Source organism: Salmo salar, chromosome ssa23, assembly GCF_905237065.1.
Source record: "Salmo salar chromosome ssa23, Ssal_v3.1, whole genome shotgun sequence".
In the NCBI taxonomy this organism is placed as follows: Eukaryota; Metazoa; Chordata; class Actinopteri; order Salmoniformes; family Salmonidae; genus Salmo; species Salmo salar.
The window spans coordinates 29,852,297-29,876,437 of NC_059464.1; the positions used below are offsets into that span (position 1 = coordinate 29,852,297).

The window sequence follows — 24,141 nt, forward strand, 5'->3', positions numbered from 1 at the left end:
GAGAGAGAGAGAGAGAGTGAGAGAGAGAGGGAAAGAGAGAGGGAAAGAGAGAGGGAGAGAGAGGGGGAGAGTGAGAGGGAGAGAGAGAGAGAGAGGGAGAGAGAGAGAGAGAGGGAGAGGGAGAGGGAGAGGGAGAGAGAGAGGGAGAGAGAGAGGGAGAGGGAGGGGGAGGGGGAGAGAGAGGGGGAGAGTGAGAGAGAGAGGGAAAGAGAGAGGGAAAGAGAGAGGGAGAGAGAGAGGGAGAGAGAGAGAGAGAGATTGAGAGGGAGAGAGAGAGGGAGAGAGAGAGGGAGAGGGAGAGGGAGAGAGAGAGGGAGAGGGAGGGGGAGGGGGAGAGAGAGGGGGAGAGGGAGGGGGAGGGGGGAGAGAGAGGGGGAGAGGGAGAGGGAGAGGGAGAGAGAGAGAGGGAGAGGGAGGGGGAGGGGGAGAAAGAGAGGGAGAGGGAGAGGGAGAGGGAGAGGGAGGGAGAGAGAGAGAGAGAGAGAGAGAAAAAAATGACGCAGTCAGAACTGTGGTTTGACCCGGCTGTTTTTGAGCCGAGCAGATTATTTATGGATATGTTGTGATATGTGTGACAAACAAACAGCCTTATAAGTCAGGTTGTTCACATGAAAAGTGGGAATGAATCTTTACAACAGAGCTATTCCATTACCGCCCTTGAGGACTGAAGTACTGCTGGTTTTCTTACAGTATCTACTGTACATGGTATCTTACTGATAATTGAATATCATTGATTGATTGGACAGAGAGTTGACTGACTCATTTCGGTTTAAATATACAGATGTATTAAAATGTTCTCCTCCAAAGTTATCATCAGCTGGTTAACAGTTGGAACTCAGATCACAGTAACCATGTTAGACCTCCTTTCAGGTTCCACCCCACATCAAATCAAACCGGTGTTGGGAACCCAAACAAGGCCAGGACCATGTCATACAGTGTAATACAACATCTTTGGCCAAACCTGGGCCACCTCAACTGTGGTGATGGGGAGTCAGGAAGCTCTCTGCACTATGTGGTGACAGTGATCATCATATCAAGGGCATGCAGGTTGAGTGTAGAAAATGTAAAGGTCTTCCATTAATTGACAACTACTTTACAATGCACAAGATTCATTTTGAGTAAAGAAATCACCAAACCATGGCCCAATGGTGTACTTTAAATGGAGTGCCCTCCCATTCCACAGACTCCTATAGGTAGCATCTATATTCAACAGATACCATAACTAATGGTTATCACTCTGGCAGATTAGAGTGGGAAGCAGTACTTTACAAAGATGGCCAAATTGGCATACGCTCACCTCATCTACTGCTCGTTGCCTGGTAACTGTCCTCAGCTTCCTGAACTGATAACCACAGTTAGTCACATTCTTAATGACAGGGTTACACACAGAGAGACCCTGCTGCTGACAAACTTCTCTCTGATGTCTGCTGGTGCATGTGCCTTCCAATTATAGTAGGCCCATGCTTCCTCTGGTTTTCTATATCCTGTCTTAAATTGTAGATCGCCTCTCATAATGTACTGTCTTCACATTCAGTAAGAACTAGGTCCTCTACAGACCTACCTCTGCTTTTCTCTCTGTCTCAATTCCAAATAAAATGATGTGCATTCCCTAACCCTAACCCTAACCCTAACCGTGTGCTCCTGCAGGGCAGTAAGTACCACTGGCAGAGTCAGAATGTCAAGCAGAGCGGTGTGGACGACATGGTGCTGCTGTCCAAGATCAGCGAAGACGCCATTGTGGAAAATTTGAAGAAGAGATTCATGGATGACTTCATCTTTGTATCCTGTTGGATTGTTTGTTAGAGAGCTCCTGTACCACTTCTCTCAAAAACACCTTTTCCTGTGAAGAGATGGGTATTTTAATGTTTCTGTTCTTGTTTCTTTAAATGTCTCTTCAGTGAATGCTAAAAATAAGAGGGGAAGTACACTGTGAAAACATGACCTGCCCCCACACACACTCTATCAGACTGATATATATAGGCACACATGTACACGCACACACACTCACACGAACATGCACACAAACAAAACATCTTACAAAGGACTTTATACCATGTTGATAGATTTCAGATTAAGGATCATTGAGGTCATATCACTGGCCAATAGCATACATGTAGGTCCTTCCATTCTGTATCAAAGGTGACCATAGATGATACTCCTATTGACTCTTAGCAACAACACAATAACAACAACACAATAACAAACATACCATCCTTGCCTCAGTCATCCCCCTAGCACACATTTTCACACAGCAGACACACATCCATGTATGCAATAGTAGGACTGCACTGTTCCTCTTTTAAATTCACTGTGTGACTCAACAGCAAACCTCCCTATTTTTAGGACACTTTTTACTGGACATTAGGCACTTACGTCATACTTTGTGTGAAAAAATTGTTATATTTTTGTATATTATCCAGTCTGGTTTGGGATTATGGTTTGGGATATTTTTATTTTTGAAAGGTTGATATCATCATAAAAAATGTCACTGTGATTGTTTCAATATTATACGATTTCACCAGAAACACCCTCCCTATTCCTTGACAGTCATGTGCAGACTTATATTGGCTCTGTGTTGATATCAGTGAACCCATTCAAACAGATGCCCTATTTCACTGACCGGGAAATTGAACTCTACCAAGGGGCTGTGAGTAAACCATCCTATTCTTCATTGTTTACTTTGGCCTTAATATGCCCATTCATTTCCTTCTTTACCTTAGTAGTTGTACACTGAACAAAAATATAAATGCAACATGCAACAATTTCTAAGATTTACTGAGTTACAGTTCAAATAAAGAAATCAGTCAATTGAAAACAATTCCTTAGGCCTAATCTATGGATTTCACATGACTGGGAATACAGATATGCATCTGTTGGTGACAGATACCTTAAAAAAAGAAGTAGGGGTGTGGATCAGAAAACCAGTCAGAATCTGGTGTGACCCCCATTTGCCTCAAGAAGCGCAACACATCTACTTCGCATAGAGTTGATCAGGCTGTTGATTGTGGCCTGTGGAATGTTGTCCCACTCCTTTTCAATGGCTGTGCGAAGTTACTGGAACACGCCGCTGTACACGTCGACCCAGAGCATCCCAAACATGCTCAATGGGTGACAGGTCTGGTGAGTATGCAGGCCATGGAAGAACTAGGACATTTTCAGCTTTGTGGAATTGTGTACAGATCCTTGTGCCATGGGGCCGTGCATTAGCATGCTGAAACATGAGGTGATGGCTGCGGAGGAATGGCACGACAATGGGTCTCAGGGTCTCATCACAGTATCTTTGTGCATTCAAATTGCCATAGATAAAATGCAATTGTGTTCGTTGTCTGTAATTTATGCCTGCCCATACCATAACCCCACCGCCACCATGGGGCACTGTTCACAACATTGAAATCAGCAAACCGCTCGCCCACACAATGCCATACACATGGTCTGCGGTTATGAGGCCAGTTGGAGGTACTGCCAAGTTCTCTAAAACAACGTTGGAGGTGGCTCATGGTAAAGAAATTAACAATCAATTCTCAATTGGCTACAGCTCTGGTGGACATTCCTGCAGTCAGCATGCCAATTAAACGCTCCCTCAAAACTTAAGAAATCTGTGGCATTGTGGTGTGTGACAAAACTACACATTTTAGAGTGGCCTTTTATTGTCACCAGCACAAGCTGCACCTGTGTAATGATCATGCTGTTTAATCAACTTATTGATATGGCACACCTGTCTGGTGGATGGATTATCTTGGCAAAGGATAAATGCTCACTAACAGGGATGTAAACAAATTTGTGCACAACATTTTAGAGAAATAAGCTTTTTGTGCATATGGAACATTTCCTGGATTTTTTTTTCAGCTCATGAAACATAGGACCAAAACTTTACATGTTGCGTTTATATTTTTTTCAGTGTACATTAAACTTCACCTCTTTTGTTCTTCTCTCTCTCTCTCTCTCTCTCTCTCTCTCTCTCTCTCTCTCTCTCTCTCTCTCTCTCTCTCTCTCTCTCTCTCTCTCTCTCTCTCTCTCTCTCTCTCTCTCTCCCTTTCCCTTTCCCTTTCCATCTCTCTACCTGTAAAGGCCCAGTATGAAAACCCTCCCCACATCTACGCCCTGACTGATAACATGTACAGGAACATGATGATTGATCAGGAGAACCAGTGTGTTATTATCAGGTGTGTTATTATAACAGTCTCACACTTTATTTATAAAGTCTGCAATCTCTTTCTTCTGGAAGGCAGGATGTAGGTCTAGTGCTTCTCTGTTCCTCTGTCTTACAAACCTTAGGCCAGTGTTTCCCAACCCTGGTCCTCCAGTACCCCCAACAGTACACAGTTTCGTTGTAGCCCTGGACAAACACACCTTAGTCAACTCATTGAGGGCTTGATGATTAGTTGACAAGTTGAATCAGGTCTGCTTGTCCATGGATACAATAAAAATGTATGCTGTTGGGGGTACTGGAGGACCAGGGTTGGGAAACACTGTCTTAGGTCTTCTCATGTGTATCATTCCACCCAAGCTCACTGAGGCCAACTTTCACTGCTTTTCTCAAAACTACCAAAGAATCAGTGTTTAATTTCCTTTATACCAAAAATTAAAATGTGAATTGCATGTGCAGCTATAGTTCACCTTTCCAAAAAGTTTCACACAAAGTATTTGACATGGCCTCTAATATGTCTGTGTGTTATGTGTGTGTTGTGCCAGCGGGGAGAGTGGAGCTGGGAAGACTGTGGCTGCCAAGTACATTATGGGTTACATCTCCAAAGTATCAGGAGGAGGTGATAAAGTGCAGGTATTAGCATATTACTATTAGCATTATTACCATTCATAAAACAACTATTAGCATCATTGCCATTCATAAAACAACTATTAGCATCATTACCATTCATAAAACAACTATTAACATCATTACCATTCATAAAACAACTATTAACAGCATTACCATTCATAAAACAACTATTAACAGCATTACCATTCATAAAACAACTACTAACATTGCCATTACTAATGGCTGTGATTGAGACTCTGAAGTGCTGTGTTGGGATGTTTCTCCGTATGTGTCTCTCAGCATGTGAAGGACATCATCCTCCAGTCCAATCCTCTACTGGAGGCCTTCGGCAATGCCAAGACTGTCCGCAACAACAACTCCAGCCGCTTTGTGAGTGATACGTACAGCAATCAGCCTTCCCTTTCCCATTATTTCTCTTTCTATCCTCCTCATCTTGTACTTCCTCCTCTTCTCCAGACACTGGGTGTGGCCTATGAAAGTAAGACTGATTCTGTAAACTTTTCATTTCTGCAACTATTTGCCCTGAACTCTAACGGGTCTGTTAGTCACGTGATACCTATTCTTATAGCCAATACACTGTGAGGTTGTTGTTTTTCCTGTGCTCTACCAGAGATGATCTGGATTCTGCAGACTATATAACCACAGAAGCAGTATGCAATAGTCACCTTTCAACCTCTCCCCTTTCTCTACTGCTGTGACCATGAGAAGTTATTGTCAGTTCCTAGCCACATCCACATGCAACAGAGCAGGCTTTGTAAATGAGTGCCTGTCACCTCTGGTGTTTCCTGCCTCTGAGGTGCTCTGCTGTGTGTACTGCAGGCCTCTATTACGGAAAAGCAACACAATGAGATCAAAGAGCTTGAGAATCCCGATCTGAGGTGAAATCATGGGTGGGGTTAACGGCTGTCTAGTAAAGTAATGTAACCAACAATTTACCCATCAGTGGTTGTCTTAAAAGGAAAATCCACTCAAAAACGATATTTTGGTATTGTTTTCTATTAGTCTACTGTTGATACAGTCTTGTGTTTTGCATGTCAGCAGTCAAGCAGTGATTTGCATGTCAGAAGTCAGGTTCTTAAGATATTGGACTTTCAAGAAGCAAAGTGTCACCGGCCACATCATCATGATGATGCAAAATGCTGTGGACTAATGGAAAAAATACTAAAATATCGATTTTCCCTTTAAAGGTTAAATATCCTTCCTACACGTTTATGTTATTTACATACAAATCTATTTTTAGGGAGTTTACTACAACTTTGAGGCCCTTGTGTCACTGTTGTGATGCTCTCATTTTCGCAGTCCATACTAGGGCTATATCCCCACTCCAAACCACAACCCTCAACTCATTGTCACGGGTGTCGTAAGGATTAGACCAAAATGCAGCGGGAATGTGTATACTCATCTTCTTTTATTCGGTAGAAAGAAGGAAAAACAAACGTATACAAAAATAACGACAATAACAGTCTTGTCAGGCAGACAGCTAAACAAGAAACAACTACCCACAAAATCCCATAGAAAACACCCCTCTTAAATAGGACCTTCAATTAGAAGCAACTAGGAGCAGCTGCTTCCAATTGAAGGTCAAACTCATTAACTAAACATAGAACTAGACATACTAGATAAACATAGAAATATACTAACATAGAACATAGCCCAACAAACCCCGAAACACTCTAAACAAACACCCCTCTCAAAACAGAACATAGCACAACAAACCCCGAAACACTCTAAACAAACACACCCCTGCCACGTCCTGACCAAACTACAATAACAAATAACCTCTTTACTGGTAAGGACGTGACACTCATAATAATGACACAGTCTACTCTGAGTTATATGTTTTTTTGTGGGTGTGTTCTGATCTAACAGGGTAAGTACTTTGAGATCCAGTTTAGCAGAGGAGGAGAGCCGGACGGTGGTAAAATCTCCAACTTCCTCCTTGAGAAGTCGAGGGTGGTGAGCCAGAACGAGAACGAGAGGAACTTCCACATCTACTACCAGGTCAGTCGGGCCCTGAGCTAGGCCAGCAGTAACACAGCTAACCACAAGGACTCTCTCACTACCCATCTTCAGGGGAGATGTCCCCTCCTACTGGCGTTTCGTACAACAATTACCTTTTCACCCTTGAGCACATTAACGGTTCTGTAGTATTTCATAACTGGGTGTAAATTGTTGATGTGTAATTAATGTTCTTTCAGTTGTATTAACCTGAACTGTTGTATTTAGCTAATAGAGGGAGCCAATCCCCAGCAGAAAGAAGGCCTGGGCATCATGACTCCAGACTACTACTACTATCTGAACCAGTCAGGGACATACAAAGTGGACGGAACCAACGACAGCAAGGACTTTCAGGAGACAATGGTACTTTACTCCATCAGGGATTAAAACATATAGTACACTTTTTTCACAGAAGCACTGGGAGCAAATTGACACTTCCGGTTTACACAACCGGTCAAAAGTTTGGGATCACTTAGAAATGTCCTTGTTTTCCATGAAAACATACATGAAATGAGTTGCATAATGATTAGGAAATATAGTCAAGACGTTGACAAGGTTATAAATAATGATTTTTAATTGAAATAATAATTGTGTCCTTCAAACTTTGTTTTCGTCGAAGAATCCTCCATTTGCAGCAATTACAGCCTTGCAGACCTTTGGCATTCTAGTTGTCAATTTGTTGAGGTAATCTGAAGAGATTTCACCCCATGGTTCCTGAAGCCCCTCCCACAAGTTGGATTGGCTTGATGGGCACTTCTTGCGTATCATACGGTCAAGCTGCTCCCACAACAGCTCAATAGGGTTGAGATCCGGTGACTGTGCTGGCCACTCCATTATAGACAGAATACCAGCTGACTGCTTCTTCCCTAAATAGTTATTGCATAGTTTGGAGCTGTGCTTTGGTCATTGTCCTGTTGTAGGAGGAAATTGGCTACAAGTTAAGCACCATCAACAGGGTATGGCATTGCAAAATGGAGTGATAGCCTTCCTTCTTCAAGATCCCTTTTACCCTGTACAAATCTCCCACTTTACAACCATCAAAGCACCCCCAGACCATCACATTGCCTCCACCATGCTTGACAGATGGCGTCAATGTCACGAATCCCACCGAAGGTGGCTCCCCTGCCTGTTCGAGCGGCGCTCGGCGGTCGTCGTCGCCGGCCTACTAGCCACCGCTGATCCCTTTTTCCTTTTCGGTTTGTATGGTCTTATTGGTTGCACCTGTTCCCTGTTGTGTTTCTTGATTTGTGTTTATTTAAGCCTGTTTAGCCCGCCCAGGTTTGTGCGGGATTATTTCGCTGTCGTGTTATTTTGGACGTGCTGGCTGACGCCTTATTTCTCTCTCCGGACTGTTTGCCCTGTGTTCTGGGTTGGTCATTGATTTAACGCGCCCGTCTGTTTGGCGTGACCGGTTTGTGCCTGAGAAAATAAAGACGTTGTACTTTACCTCTGCTCTCTGCGCCTGACTCCAACCACCACTCCTAGTATCCCCTGACAGTCAAGCACTGTGTCTCATGAATGTTCTTCTTTGTGATCTGAACACCTCAAACTTAGATTTGTCTGTCCATAACACTTTTTTCCAATCTTCCTCTGTCCAGTGTCTGTGTTCTTTTGCCCATCTCAATCTTGTATTTCTATTGGTGTCACGTCCTGGCCAGTATAAGGTTAATTGTTTTTGTAGTTTGGTCAGGACGTGGCAGAGGGTATTTGTTTTATGTGGTTCGGGGTGGTGTGTTTGTGTAAAGGGTGTTTGATTTAGTATTTCCGGGTTTTTGGTTGATGGTCTATGTGTTTGTATTCTATGGTTAGTCTAGTGTGTGTGTTTCTATGTTTGGTTAATTGGGGTTGGGACTCTCAGTTGAAGGCAGGTGTTGTCTATCTGCCTTTGATTGAGAGTCCCATATATTAGGGTGTGTTTGTGTGTGTGATTTGTGGGTGATTGTTCTGTGTTGAGCCTATGCTTTGCAGACTGTCAGTTTATCGGTCGTTTTCTTGTTTGTTGTTTTTGTATTCGTGTTGATTTAATTAAATGTTCAAAATGAACAACTGCACACCTGCTGCGTATTGGTCTACCTTTTCTGATGACGATTTCGCATTATCGTCAGAAGACGAAGATACTTGTGACAATTGGCCAATCTGAGATATGGCCTTTTCTTTTCAACTCTGCCTAGAAGGCCAGCATCCCAAAGTCGCCTCTTCACCGTTGATGTTGAGACTGGTGTTCTGCGGGTACTATTTAATGAAGCTGCCAGTTGAGGACTTGTCTGTTTCTCAAACTACACACTCTAATGTACTTGTCCTCTTGCTTAGTTCTGCACCGGGGCCTCTCACTCCTCTTTCTATTCTGGTTAGAGCCAGTTTGCGCTGTTCTGTGAAGGGAGTAGTACACAGCGTTGTACGAGATCTTCAATTTCTTGGCAATTTCTTGCATGGAATAGCATTCATTTCTCAGAACAAGAATAGACCACTGAGTTTCAGAAGGAAGTGCTTTGTTTCTGGCCATTTTGAGCCTGTAATTGAGCCCACAAATTCTGATGCTCCAGATACTCGAGGACGTCATCCCCACAGTGGCTGTACGTACATACCCCAACCAGAAGCCATGGATTACAGGCAACATTTGCACTGAGCTAAAGGGTAGAGCTGCCACTTTCAAGGTGCGGGACTCTAACCCGGAAGCTTACAAGAAATCCTTCCTTGCCCTGCGACGAGCCATCAAACAGGCAAAGCGTCAACACAGAGCTAAGATTGAATCATACTTCACCAGCTCCGATGCTCGTCTTAGTGGCGCATATTACAGACTACAAAGGGAACACAGCCGGCGTGAAGCACAGAAGCTATTGCGAGGGGCAGTAAAGAAATTGGATGAGTAAGATTTAAACAGGTCAACAAGGGGAGCCAGACGGATACCAGAGTGTGCTCCGGATGTGCGTATAAAATGTAAGGAAAAAAAGCAGAACATAGCCCTGGGCCAAGAACACAAAGGCAACCTGCCTAAAAGAATAGCCATGAAATGCTTTGAGGGGCTGGTCATGGCTCACATCAACACCATCATCCCAGAAACCCTAGACCCACTCCAATTTGCATACTGCCCAAACAGATCCACAGATGATGCCATCTCTATTGCACTCCACACTGCCCTTTCCCACCTGGACAAAAGGAACACTTATGTGAGAATGCTATTCATTGACTACAGCTCAGCATTAAACACCATAGTACCCTCAAAGCTCATCACTAAGCTAAGGATCCTGGAACTAAACACCTTCCTCTGCAACTGGATCCTGGACTTCCTGACGGGCCGCCCCCAGGTGGTGAGGGTAGGTAGCAACACATCTGCCACACTGATCCTCAACACTGGAGCCCCCCAGGGGTGCGTGCTCAGTCCCCTCCTGTACTCCCTGTTCACCCACGACTGCATGGCCAGGCACGACTCCAACACCATCATTAAGTTTGCAGACGACACAACAGTGGTAGGCCTGATCGCCGACAACAACGAGACAGCCTATAGGAAGGAGGTCAGAGACCTGGCCGGGTGGTGCCAGAATAACAACCTATCCCTCAACGTAACCAAGACTAACGAGATGATTGTGGACTAAAGGAAAAGGAGGACTGAGCATGCCCCATTCTCATCGACGAGGCTGTAGTGGAGCAGGTTGAGAGCTTCAAGTTCCTTGGTATCCACATCACCAACAAACTAGAATGGTCCAAACACACCAAGATGGTCATGAAGAGGGCACGACAAAGCTTACTCCCCCTCAGGAAACTAAAAAGATTTTGCATGGGTCCTGAGATCCTCAAAAGGTTCTACAGCTGCAACATCGAGAGCATCCTGACTGGTTGCATCACTGCCTGGAACGGCAAATGCTCGGCCTCCGAACCGCAAGGCACTACAGAGGGTAGTACGTACGGCCCAGTACATCACTGGGGCTAAGCTGCCTGCCATCCAGGACCTCTACACCAGGCGGTGTCAGAGGAAGGCGCTAAAAATTGTCAAAGACCCCAGCCACCCCAGTCATAGTCTGTTTTCTCTACTACTGCATAGCAAGCTGTACCGGAGTGCCAAGTCTAGGACAAAAAGGCTTTTCAACAGTTTTTACCCCCAAGCCATAAGACTCCTGAACAGGTAATCAAATGGCTACCCGGACTATTTGCATTGTGTGCCCCCGCCCAACCCCCCTTTTACGCTGCTGCTACTCTCTGTTTATCATATATGCATAGTCACTTTAACTATACATTCATGTACATACTCCCTCAATTGCCCCGACCAACCAGTGCTCCTGCACATTGGCTAAACGGGCTATCTGCATTGTGTCCCGCCCGCCCGTTGTCAGCTATGCTAACATAATTGCAAAAGGGTTTTCTAATGATCAATTTGCCTTTTAAAATGATAAACTTGGATTAGCTAACATAACATGCCATTGGAACACAGGAGTGATGGTTGCTCGACAACCACTGTGATTATTATTATTTGACCCTGCTGGTCATCTATGACCACTTGAACATCTTGGCCATGTTCTGTTATAATCTGTTATAATCCTCTAGGTTTCTTCCTAGGTTCTGGCCTTTCTAGGGAGTTTTTCCAAGCCACCGTGCTTCTACACGGTGGCTTGCTTGCTGTTTGGGATTTAAGGCTGGGTTTCTGTACAGCACTTTGTGACATCAGCTGATGTAAGAAGGGTTTTAGAAATGCATTTGATTTGATTTGCTGATCATGGGCCTCTGTATGCCTTTGTAGATATACGCCTGTCAGCAACAGAGCTACCACACCCATTGCTGACAGGTGTATAAAATCGAGCACAGAGCCATGCAATCTCCATAGACAAACGTTGGGGTGGCAGGTAGCCTAGTGATTAGAGTGTTAGACCAGCAACCGATAGGTTGTTGGATCAAATCCCCGAGCTGACAAGGTAAAAATCTGTTGTTCTGTACCTGAACAAGGCAGTTAAACTACTGTTCTCTGGTAGGCTGTTGTTGTAAAATAAGAATTTGTTCTGAACTAACTTGCCTGGTTAAATAAAAAAAATATTAATTTAAAAATCAGCTGTTTCCAGCTACAATTGTCATTTACACTCTATTTCTGATCAATTTGATGTTATTTTAATGGACAAAAACAAAAAACAAAAAACAAGGACATTTCTAAGTGACCCCAAACTTTTGAACGATAGTGTAACACAGGCTTATAATTTGCTAAATATACTGTTCTGTTGCGTATTCTTCCATCATATTCCCTCAGTCCCAATTCTAGATGTTGTTGTGTGTTGTCCGGAGCAGGAGTAATGACTCTCTGTTGTATTTTGTCCACAGGAAGCCATGCATGTGATTGGGATCCCAGAGGCCCACCAGGCTCAGGCGCTGCAGATCATAGCAGGAATCCTGCACCTTGGAAACATCAGCTTCATAGAGGCAGGCAACTATGGCCAGGTGGAGAGCACCGACTGTGAGTGGGAGACATAAGAACGCGCAAACATGCATAATACATTCGTAAATGCAACTGTCCCCAGTGAAGATGGAAAAAAACATTGGAGACATTTGGGATAGTAGCTAAGCAATTTGCCATTATGTAGAAAAATGTATATATTTGTCATGTGTTGTGTTTTGTTCTGTTTGTATTTTCTCCCTCCCAGTGCTTGCCTTCCCTGCCTATCTGCTGGGCGTTGACCCAACACGTCTGCAAGACAAACTGACCAGCAGAAAGATGGACTCGAAGTGGGGTGGAAAGTCTGAATCCATCGATGTGACTCTTAACCAGGAACAAGCCACCTACACCCGTGACGCCCTGGCTAAAGCCCTTTACACACGGCTCTTTGACTACCTGGTGGAGGTTAGGGACATCTACTATAAACTGCAATGATACACACAGAGACATAAATACAGTAACGAAACGTCCGTTTTATACTAACTAATTATCCCCATACCAGGCCATAAACAAAGCCATACAGAAACCTCATGAAGAATACAGCATCGGAGTTCTTGACATATATGGCTTTGAGATATTCCAGGTAAATCATTTATTAAATATATAGAAATGTACATCTCTGATGGGATAATGAGACAAGACACAGCTATGATGATAATATGTTGTAACATTGTCTCTAACCTGGATGTGTTCCTCTGACAGAGGAATGGGTTTGAGCAGTTCTGCATCAACTTTGTCAATGAGAAGCTACAGCAGATATTTATTGAGCTGACACTGAAGGCTGAACAGGTACAGACCACTCTCAAACATCAACACTTTTCATTTCTTTAAGAGGTGTCTTGGATGTTGTTTAATAGTTATATTGGCATTGTCTATCTCTCTGTGTTTCTCCCAGGAAGAGTACGTTCAGGAAGGCATCAAGTGGACACCAATTGAGTATTTCAACAACAAGGTTGTCTGTGACCTCATCGAGAATAAGTTGGTAAGCTCAAAATTACACAATATCTCCTCAACTGTGTCTACAGTCACATCCAAAATTATTGGCACCCTTGATAAAGACGAGCAAAAAAGACTGTATCAAATACAGTACCAGTCAAAGTTCGGACAACCCTACTCATTCAAGGGTTTTTCTTTATTTTCCCTATTTTTTTTTTACATTGTAGAATAATAGTGAAGACATCAAAACTATGAAATAACACACACGGATTCATGTAGTAACCAAAGAATTGTTAAACAAATCAAAATATATTTTATATTTGAGATTCTTAAGTTGCCACCCTTTGCCTTGATGACAGCTTTGCACACTCTTGGCATTCTCTTAACCAGCTTCACCTGGAATGCTTTTCCAACAGTCTTGAAGGAGTTCCCACATATGCTGAGAATTTGTTGGCTGCTTTTCCTTCACTCTGCGGTCCAACTCATCCCAAACCATCTCAATTGGGTTGAGGTCGGGTGATTGTGAAGGACAGGTCATCTGATGCAGCACTCCTTCACTCTCCTTCTTGGCCAAATAGCCCTTACACTGCCTGGAGGTGTGGTGGGTCATTGTCCTGTTGAAAAACAAACGATAGTCCCACTAAGCACAAACTAGATGGGATGGCGTTCGCTGCAGAATGCTGTGGAAGCCATGCTGGTTAAGTGTGCCTTGAATTCTAAATAAATCATAGATAGTGTCACCAGTAAAGCACCCCCACACCACCTCCTCCATGCTTCACGGTGGGAACCACACATGTGGAACCACACATCATCATCCGTTCACCTAAATTTGGACTCATCAGACCAAAGGACAGATTTCCACCGGTCTAATGTCCATTGCTCGTGTTTCTTGGCCCAAGCAAGTCTCTTATTATTATTGTTGTCCTTTAGTAGTGGTTTCTTTGCAGCAATTTGACCATGAAGGGCTGATTCACTCAGTCTCCTCTGAACAGTTGATGTTGAGATGTCTGTGACTTGAACACTGTGAAGCATTTATTTGGGCTGCAATCTGAGGTGCAGTTAACTCGAATGAACGTATCCTCTGCAGCAGAGGTAACTCTTGGTCTTCCTTTCCTGTGGTGGTCCTCATGAGAGCCAGTTTCATCATAGCGCTTGATGGTTTTTGCGACTGCAGTTGAAAAAACTTTAAAAGTTCTTGAAATTTTCCGAAATGACTGATCTTCATGTCTTAAAGTAATGATGGACTGTTGTTTCTCTTTGCTTATTTGAGCTGTTCTTGCCATAATATAGACTTGTTTTTTTACCAAATAGGGCTATCTTCTGTATACCACCCTACCTTGTCACAACACAACTGATTGGCTCAAACGCATTAAGAAGGAAAGAAATTACACAACTTAACTTTTTACAAGGCACACCTGTTAATTGAAATGCATTCCAGGTGACTACCTCATGAAGCTGGTTGAGAGAATGCCAATAATGTGCATTGCTGTCGTCAAGGCAAAGAGTAGCTACTTTGAAGAATCTCAAATATAAAATATATTTGTATTTGTTTTACACTTTTTTGGTTACTACATAATTCCAAATGTGTTATTTCATAGTTTTGATGTCTTCACTGTTATTCTACAATGTGAGAACATAATAAAAATAAAGAAAAACCCTTGAATGAGTAGGTGTGTTCAAACTTTTGACTGGTAATGTAAATAATTATTTTATACTAATACAATGCTCAAATAAAAATATTTAGTTTTAAAAATGTTTGTATTACTTTTTAAAGATAGGTGTCAAAATTATTGGCACCCCTGTTTTCAATACTTTGTGCAAAGCTCCCCTTTACGCGGATGTAGCCTTTTTCTATAATCTTTTATGAGATTGAAGATCACATTGGGAGGGATCTTAGACCATTCCTCCACACAGAATCTTTCCAGATCCTTGATATCTTTCGGTCTGCGCTTATGTACTGCCCTCTTCAATATAAACCACAGGTTTTCAATGGGTTTCAAGTCCATAGACTGAGATGGCCATTGCAAAATGTTGATTTTGTGTTCAATTAACAAATTCTTTGTGAATTTTGATGTTGCTTGGGTTCATTGTCTTGCTGGAAGCCACATATAGCCAAGTTTCAGCCTCCTAGCAGAGGCAACCAGGTTTTTGGCTAAAATGTCCTGGTACTTGGTAGAGTTCATGATCCCCATAACATCCAAGATCCACCAGCATATTTTACAGTAGGTATGAGGTTCTTTTCTGCATATGCATCCTTCTATCGAGACCAAATACCACTGGTGTGCGTGCCAAAGAGCTCTATTTTCGTCTCATCTGACCATAGCACCCAGTTTCAATCCAAATAGCCTATTGGCATGGAAGTGTCGTCTAATGTAGATTTGGAGACTTGGTGACCCCAAGACGCGACCAAGTTCTGTAATTCTACAACTGTGGCCCTCAGACTTTTCTTTGCCTCCCGAACGATCTTCCTCACTGTGCGTGGGGACAAGATATACTTGGGTCTTCTACCAGGTGGTTTTAAACTTCTTTGTTGTTTCCCTAATAGCGGTAAGTGGTATATTTGGTTTTCTGTGTTTTTTTGTACCCATTGGCTGATTTATAAAAGTCAACAGCCATTTGTCTCTTTTCATTAGTGAGTTCTTTGCCTTTCCCCATGGTGATGGATGACGAATGGATTTTGCATGCATGTTACCTCATTTTTATACCCCAGGGAAAGCCATAAAAGGCTACAAGACAGTTCCTTAAAGATGCACTATGCAGAAATCGTTCCACCATTTTCTAGTTGCTAAAATTGTAATAGTTCACCTAATTTCAGTTTATGTGATAAAACAAGCACATATAGTGTTGAGAATCATCTAAACCACTGTGAAATATCCATTCCATAACAAAAATGATTACATTTTTAGCTGTTTGAAGCTGGTGTACAAAAACGAAAGTAAAAGACGCATAAACAAGGCTTAAGAACAGGAAGCATAAAAAAAGAGGACATAGAACAGATCTACAGCTTCTTGGACTTGCTTTCAATGAGAATGACACATATATAACACACATTTCTTTGTTCTTTTGGTCAAGTTGCTGAAAAAGTTACATATTGCAGCTTTAAAGGGTGACTGCACTTCCTGATTTGACCTCCTGTTTTAGACTTTGTGAATTAAGAAATGCTAGTGGCCAGGACTGAATTCAAACGTGAGTTGGTTTCGGGGTGTGGGTGTCTCTTGCGTGTGTTTGCAGGTGGTAAGAGTCAGCCTAATTATTTGCCAATTACATAGTGTAAGTCCTGAATGAATCATGAATAGTGATGAGGGATGTCATACACCCCCAAAAAATGCTAACATCCCCTGTTAATGTAATGGTGAGTGGTTAGCATGTCTTGGAGGTATGACATTTGTGCGTTTGTAACTTTCTCATGCATTATTATTCACGTTTCATTCAGGACTATGCGTAATCAAGGTAGCATCCACATTAACGTAGAGGTGTTTAGAGACATATTCTATTCTAATTTACAATAAAAGGGACTCCAAAATGACACAATACATGAGTTACCATTCATTTCTATTGGGCACAAAATGATCTGAAACACAACCAAAACAAACAGCAAATGCATCCAACAAGTTTGTAGAGTCACACGCTTGATATAGTCACTGCATGCTATGAATATGGGACCAAATACTAAACGTTTGACTACTTTAATACACATATAAGTGAATTTGTCCCAATACTTTTGGTCCCCTAAACTGGGGGGGACTACCGTAAATTCCGGACTATAAGCCGCAACCTTTTTCCCAGGCTTTGAACCTCACGGCTTAAACAATGACACGGCTAATATATGGATTTTTCCCGCTTTCAATTTTTTTTTCTCCAAAAAAACACATTCTGTGACGTGCTCAGTTTTTTGGCGGCATGAAGCTTTCATTAGACCAATGAAATTGCCGAACGGGTTAAGGTCAAACATCTTTTTTGTTTACTGTTTAGATTAAATCGAGCGCTCTCAAACTTCCCATCATTCTGATTACGGTAGTCATTTTGTCACCCTCATCATGGCAAAGACACGGAGAAATGCATATGATGCAGCTTTCAAGTTGAAGGCGATTAATCTGGCTGTTAGAAAAGGAAATAGAGCTGCTGCACGGGAGCTTGGTCTTAATAATGAGTCGATGATAAGACGTTGGAAACAGCAGCGTGAGGAATTGACTCAGTGCAAAAAGACAACTAAAGCTTACTGCTAATTTTTTATTTTTGTTACAAGCCGTGTTTCGTTAAAGATATTTATTTTTGTTACAAGCCGTGTTTCGTTAAAGCCTGTGTAAAGTTAATTTGTTTCAATGTACCGGTAGGCACCTGCGGCTTATAGACATGTGCGGCTTATTTATGTTCAAAATATTTTTTTTTTTTTTATTCAGGCTTATATTCAGGTGCGCTTAATAGTCCGGAAATTACGTATGTATAAAAAGTGCTGTAATTTCTAAACGGTTCATCCGATATGGATGGAAATACCCGAAATTAAAGCTGACAGTCTGCACTTTAACCTCATAGTCATTGTTTCATTTCAAATCCAAAGTGCTGGAGTACAGAGCCAAAACAACAGCACTATTGTCACTGTCCCAATACTTTTGGAGCTCACTGTAGCTCAGTATTTGTATTATTTATATTATACAGTCTTTTTTGCTAAACTTTATCAATGGTGCCAATCAATTCAGATGTGACTGTATATTCTATTTGTGGCTACCACTCTAAATTTCTAACAATCCCTCCCCTCCAGAACCCACCAGGCATCATGAGTGTGCTGGATGATGTGTGTGCCACCATGCATGCCAAGGGTGAGGGGGCAGACGGCACCCTGCTCCAGAAGCTCTCGGCGGCTGTGGGCACACACGAACACTTCAACAGCTGGAACTCGGGATTCGTCATCCACCACTATGCAGGCAAGGTGAGTACCAGGAGAAGACAAGAGTTGTAAACTCAAAACTGATTTAAGTACACACTTCATGTGGGTAGACATATGGGTGAGGTGTGAAGGTTGCTGTGAATTTTAAGACTTACACATAATGTATTATCTGTCACCTCAGGTCTCCTACGAAATAAACGGCTTCTGTGAGAGAAACCGGGATGTGCTTTTTACTGACCTTATTGAACTCATGCAGAGCAGCGAACAGTATGTATACCTCTATCTTTACCTTAACTGACACATCCCAGTAAGCAAAATTACGTTGAAAATACGTCTTTTAGACCTCTTTTCCAGACGTGGATGTCAGGTTCATTTTATGTGTTGAACGAATGGTGAAAATACATATTCACGTCGATAATACAATTTATGGACGTCAAAAATACATATTTCCCGGACGTTGAAAACACATATTTTCTGCACATCAAAAATACACATTTTCTGGACGTTGAAAATGCATATTTTCCTGATGTTGAAATCAGGTGCATTTTAGGTGCTGAATGAAAGGCGAAAATACGTATTTTCCGGACGTCAAAAATACATATTATACAGAAGTTGAAAATACGTATTTTTTCGGTCATTAATTCTATGGCCAAATTTCTCAATGACATAAGCATTATATCCCAATAATAATTTTTCAAGCCTCTTAATATAGGAAAGAGGAGCCAACTGAAGAGTGCAACAGAATATTTATTATTGCTCCCTAGTGACGGGACGATTGATACCGGAGCTCCGACACGCCGATGCAGTTTTCGAAGCACTTCTGATTCGACACAACGTAGCAATGCTTGTAACAAAGTAACAACACCACCTAATGATGACGTTCCAAGCTTCAGATGTTACACTACCATCTGACAGGTGTCGGAACTCAGAACTGAAGGTGTTGACCTTTGCTGGAAACTTTTAGTTTTTATCTAGCTAGATATTTCATATTTGTGTTGTTTGCTCTATAACCTATTCGTTTATACGCCACCGTGATATACAATAAGGCCGTAACAACAAAAAGACAACAGTCACACAGTGGCCGAATAAATTCAACTACACATACATTTGTTTAATCACAAAACCGGAGAGCAACATCTGTCCGGTGAAGTCCACAAAGCAAGTATTGCATGTAACAGACAGTTATATTACCTGCAGTACTGTCAAGCAAGTTAATGTTTTTGACAGTTTACTAAACAACTAGTGATTTAGAACCACAGAGTTACTGCAAGTCAGCACAAAGACAACAGGCACACTGCCTCCGCTATTCCAGCACCATTTACACTTAAACATTTAAACATCATCAAATCAACAAGTCTTAGTTTAATGCATTCAAAACAAACTTAAAGATAACAAAAACAATGTAGTCCCAATCAATGTTGCTAAATATCATGTGGCTGTCCATGGTACTGATTTCTGTGTGTGTGTGCTTGCTTGCGCAAGTGAAAAACAAAAAGTTGAACCCCACCAATGCCATCCTCCTCTCTTTCATGACTCTGCCATTCAGTACACTTTTAGTTTTAGTTTTCATAGGCTACCTAGCTAAAATGCTTGCAAGCCTAACTTAATGTGAAAAGCAATTCAATATGGTCCTCCATCTTGTCCCCACAGTGCCTTCATCCGCAGCCTCTTCCCTGAAAACCTCAACACAGACAAGAAGAGCAGGCCCACCACTGCTAGCTGTAAGATCAAGGTAACAGTCCCCACTCTACTACTGTACCAGCACTATGGTTCAGTGGCTGAGTGTAACAGCACTCCCACAGATTTCAGCTTATCATTATGTGGTGGTACATCCATCCCTTATGTTCTCTCTGCAGAAACAAGCCAATGATCTGGTGAACACGTTGATGAAGTGCACCCCCCACTATATCCGATGTATCAAACCCAACGAGACTAAGAGACCCAAGGACTGGGAAGAGAGTCGGTGTGTCCCTATAACACCCCCTAACAGACATCATATACAATAGCAGAACATTTAGGGAATTCAGAAGGGCGCTATAATGCTGTAGTTTGGAACATTAGAACATAGGGGATATTGAACCTGTGTGTGTGTGTGTGTGTGTGTGTGTGTGTTTAGGGCGAAGCACCAGGTGGAGTACCTTGGGCTGCGGGAGAATATCCGTGTACGTCGAGCCGGCTACGCCTATCGCAGAGTCTTCAATAAGTTCCTACAGAGGTGAGTCTTACTTACTCTTAGGTGTGTGTACTTCAGTGTCTGCTGGGTGTCCTTCAGTGTCTGCTGGGTGTCCTTCAGTGTCTGCTGGGTGTCCTTCAGTGTCTGCTGGGTGTCCTTCAGTGTCTGCTGGGTGTCCTTCAGTGTCTGCTGGGTGTCCTTCAGTGTCTGCTGGGTGTCCTTCAGTGTCTGCTGGGTGTCGTTCAGTGTCTGCTGGGTGTCGTTCAGTGTCGTTCAGTGTCTGCTGGGTGTCCTCTCGGTGTGTGTGGGGGGATGGAGAGTCTACTGTATGCTCTACCCAGTACCTGACTCACTGTTTGGCCTACAGGTACGCCATCCTGACGGCAGAGACGTGGCCGTGCTGGCGGGGGGGAGAGCAGCAGGGGGTCCTGCATCTCCTCCGCTCTGTCAACATGGACACAGACCAGTACCAGATGGGACGCTCCAAGGTCTTCGTCAAGGCCCCAGAGTCGGTAGGGGCCCACATACTGTAGTTCTCCCTGGGAAAAGTGCTGTTTCTTTCATCTCAATGGGACTTCCCGGTTTAAGGGTGAATACATGAACTCTATTAAAAGGTGTGAGGTATTCATCTATGCACTGCAAAATAGTTTATTTGATCTATGCATTCCCTCTCCCCTCCGTCTCCTCTAGCTCTTCCTATTGGAGGAGATGCGGGAGAGGAAATTCGACACGTTCGCCAGGACCATCCAGAAGGCCTGGAGGAAGTACATCGCCAGGCGGAAATATGAACAGATGAGGGAAGATGGTGAGTGTGTCAATGATCCTGGAGAGGTGTGGGGATGGAACAAGAAAGAAAAATGATTATACATAAATGCATGTGAATATAGAGCAATGAATATGCCCTCAGAGGGTCGTAACATTCCCAGGAACTCTCTCTCCCATGTTGTCCCCAGCTTCAGACATCCTGTACAACTCTAAGGAGCGGAGGAGGAACAGCATCAACAGGAACTTTGTAGGTGACTACCTGGGACTGGAGCAGAGGCCTGAGCTCAGACAGTTCCTGGCCAAGAGGGAGCGAGTCGACTTCGCAGACTCTGTCAACAAGTTTGACCGCAGGTTCAAGGTGAGCATACCACTTCCTCCACCACAGAGTGGTGGGGAAAACCGAGCCAAGGCCGGGGTTAACAGCACAGCATGGGGTTGACTTCTTACTTCTTCCATTTATACCCACTCACTGTCTTCCATTATCTCTCTCTCCAGTCCATCAAGAGGGACCTGATTCTGTCTCCCAAAGGCATCTACCTGATAGGCAGAGAGAAGGTGAAGAAGGGGCCAGAGAAGGGACAGATAAAGGAGGTGTTAAAACGGAAGCTAGAGTTTGAGAGTATCCACTCTATCTCTCTCAGGTAAAGCTTTTTTTTCTCACTGCTGAACTTAGAACAGCATGTAACAGTGCAGTGTGATGTCATCTCCAGGCAGTGTCAAAGGGAGTTTTTGTGGTTAATGTGGTTAATGATAAAACAGGAACTGATAACACAGGATCTTTTAAAACTCCGTATTGTGCAATTATATAACCCGCCTGTGTGGGTATGACACTTTTTCTACCAATGCCAATCCCGTAAAACTCTCCATTTACATATTTCTCCCTCTGCCTGTAGTATGAGACAGGATGATTTCTTCATTGTGCATGAGACTCAGTATGACAGTCTGCTGGAGTCCAACTTCAAGACTGAGTTCCTCAGCCTGCTCTGTAAGCGCTATGAAGAGGTGACCAAGAACAAGCTGTCTCTCTCCTTCAGTGACAGGTAGGACTACACACATACTGGATAGCGAAATCCTTGCTGTTTGACTCCGTGGTTTAGTGGATTGGATTAACTTTGGATAAAAGCATCTAGTAAAATCATCTGCTGTTGTGGCTCTCTGTAGGCTAGAGTTCCGGGTGAAGAAGGAGGGCTGGGGAGGAGGGGGCACGCGTGTTGTGGTGTTCCAGAGGGGACAGGGGAACCTGGCAGAGATCAAACCAGCTGGAAAGACCCTCACCATCACGGTGGGAGACGGCCTGCCCAAGACATCCAGTGAGTAACAGGAAGAGAGAGAAGCACATGCAGAAGGAGAAAAGAGAGAGACATACTGTAGATACAGATGGACGTGTATATCTCTAGAGTACCCAGGCTGACTTGATATATAACATATATTATTTTTCCTAATACGTCATCCTTTAAAACTGGACATGTTTATTTTGTCAGAGCCCACCAAGAAGGGAGTGCCACAGATCCGTGCAGGCGGCAGGAGTCAGCCTCCCAGTAGAGGTAAACTCATGAGTCTGTTCAGACATGTTCCTACATCATCAGCCTCAATCACTCAATGAACATGGACTTGCAATCCTTACTATGAACTGTGTACCACCACCATGATAATTATGTTGAGTTATTAGTGTATGAATGGATGTATTGTATGTCTGTCTTGTGTTTACCTTGTATCTCTGTTCCTCTTCTTTGACTAGGGTCCCAGAATGGTGCACCCAGAGGTAGAGGTGCTCCACCGCCCCAGCAACACACCTACACCTCCCAGAAACAGAACCGCCCCCCGAGTGCCGTCCTCCCCAAACTGGGCTCCCAGAATCCCAGACGAGGCCCGGCTCACACTCAGACTCAACAGGGGAACCTAGACTTCCTCAACGTGCCTGACCAGGGCGTGTCTGGGTGAGCTGAATAAACTGAGCATACATTGGGCATTCACAAAAATATACTATCTGCAGTGAAGGATAGAACTTGAGCTCTCATTTCTCTCTCCCTGTATATCTCATCCCTTTATATCTCTCTTCAGAATGCAGAGGAGGAGGAGTATCAGCAGCCAGCGGCCCCCGGCCCCGTCCAGCCGGTCCAAGGCCCAGCCCCGCCCCATGGGCCCGCGTTGCCGGGCGTTGTACCAGTACGCTGGCCAGGACACCGATGAGCTCAGCTTCGACGCCAATGATGTCATCGACCTGCTCAATGAAGGTAAGGTACACGTAGGGAGGCAATAGAATAGTACTCAATTGTGTATTTGTGAAAAAAGAAACTGTGTCCATTCTGAACAAAGGAAATGGGAAGAAAGAGGAGACTAGAGCACCTACTGAGGTGTTTGACGGTTGGCACTAGTACACCACTGCTGTAATGCTTGGCACTAGTGCACCACTGCTGTAATGCTTGGCACTAGAACACCACTGCTGTAATGCTTGGCACTAGAACACCACTGCTGTAATGCTTGGCACTAGAACACCACTGCTGTAATGCTTGGCACTAGAACACCACTGCTGTAATGCTTGGCACTAGTACACCACTGCTGTAATGTTTGGCACTAGAACACCACTGCTGTAATGTTTGGCACTAGAACACCACTGCTGTAATGTTTGGCACTAGAACACCACTGCTGTAATGTTTGGCACTAGAACACCACTGCTGTAATGTTTGGCACTAGAACACCACTGCTGTAATGTTTGGCACTAGAACACCACTGCTGTAATGTTTGGCACTAGAACACCACTGCTGTAATGTTTGGCACTAGAACACCACTGCTGTAATGTTTGGCACTAGAACACCACTGCTGTAATGTTTGGCACTAGAACACCACTGCTGTAATGTTTGGCACTAGAACACCACTGCTGTAATGTTTGGCACTAGAACACCACTGCTGTAATGTTTGGCACTAGAACACCACTGCTGTAATGTTTGGCACTAGAACACCACTGCTGTAATGTTTGGCACTAGAACACCACTGCTGTAATGCTTGGCACTAGAACACCACTGCTGTAATGCTTGGCACTAGAACACCACTGCTGTAATGCTTGGCACTAGAACACCACTGCTGTAATGCTTGGCACTAGTACACCACTGCTGTAATGCTTGGCAATAGTACACCACTGCTGTAATGCTTGGCAATAGTACACCACTGCTGTAATGCTTGGCACTAGAACACCA

At 43.5% G+C, this 24,141-nt stretch overlaps 1 protein-coding gene across 1 annotated transcript in view; it reads left to right on the top strand.

Annotated features, from left to right (window-relative positions):
- LOC100286477 (myosin IE) overlaps positions 1-24,141 on the top strand; it is a gene marked incomplete at its 5' end in the record, with an annotated part of 52,321 nt that overhangs the window by 27,366 nt on the left and 814 nt on the right. The window contains 3 exon segments of the mRNA NM_001146416.1: positions 1,648-1,779; positions 2,558-2,604; positions 23,080-23,181. Of these exon segments, the coding sequence (NP_001139888.1) occupies positions 1,648-1,779; positions 2,558-2,604; positions 23,080-23,137 (237 nt within the window). The 3' untranslated portion in view covers positions 23,138-23,181.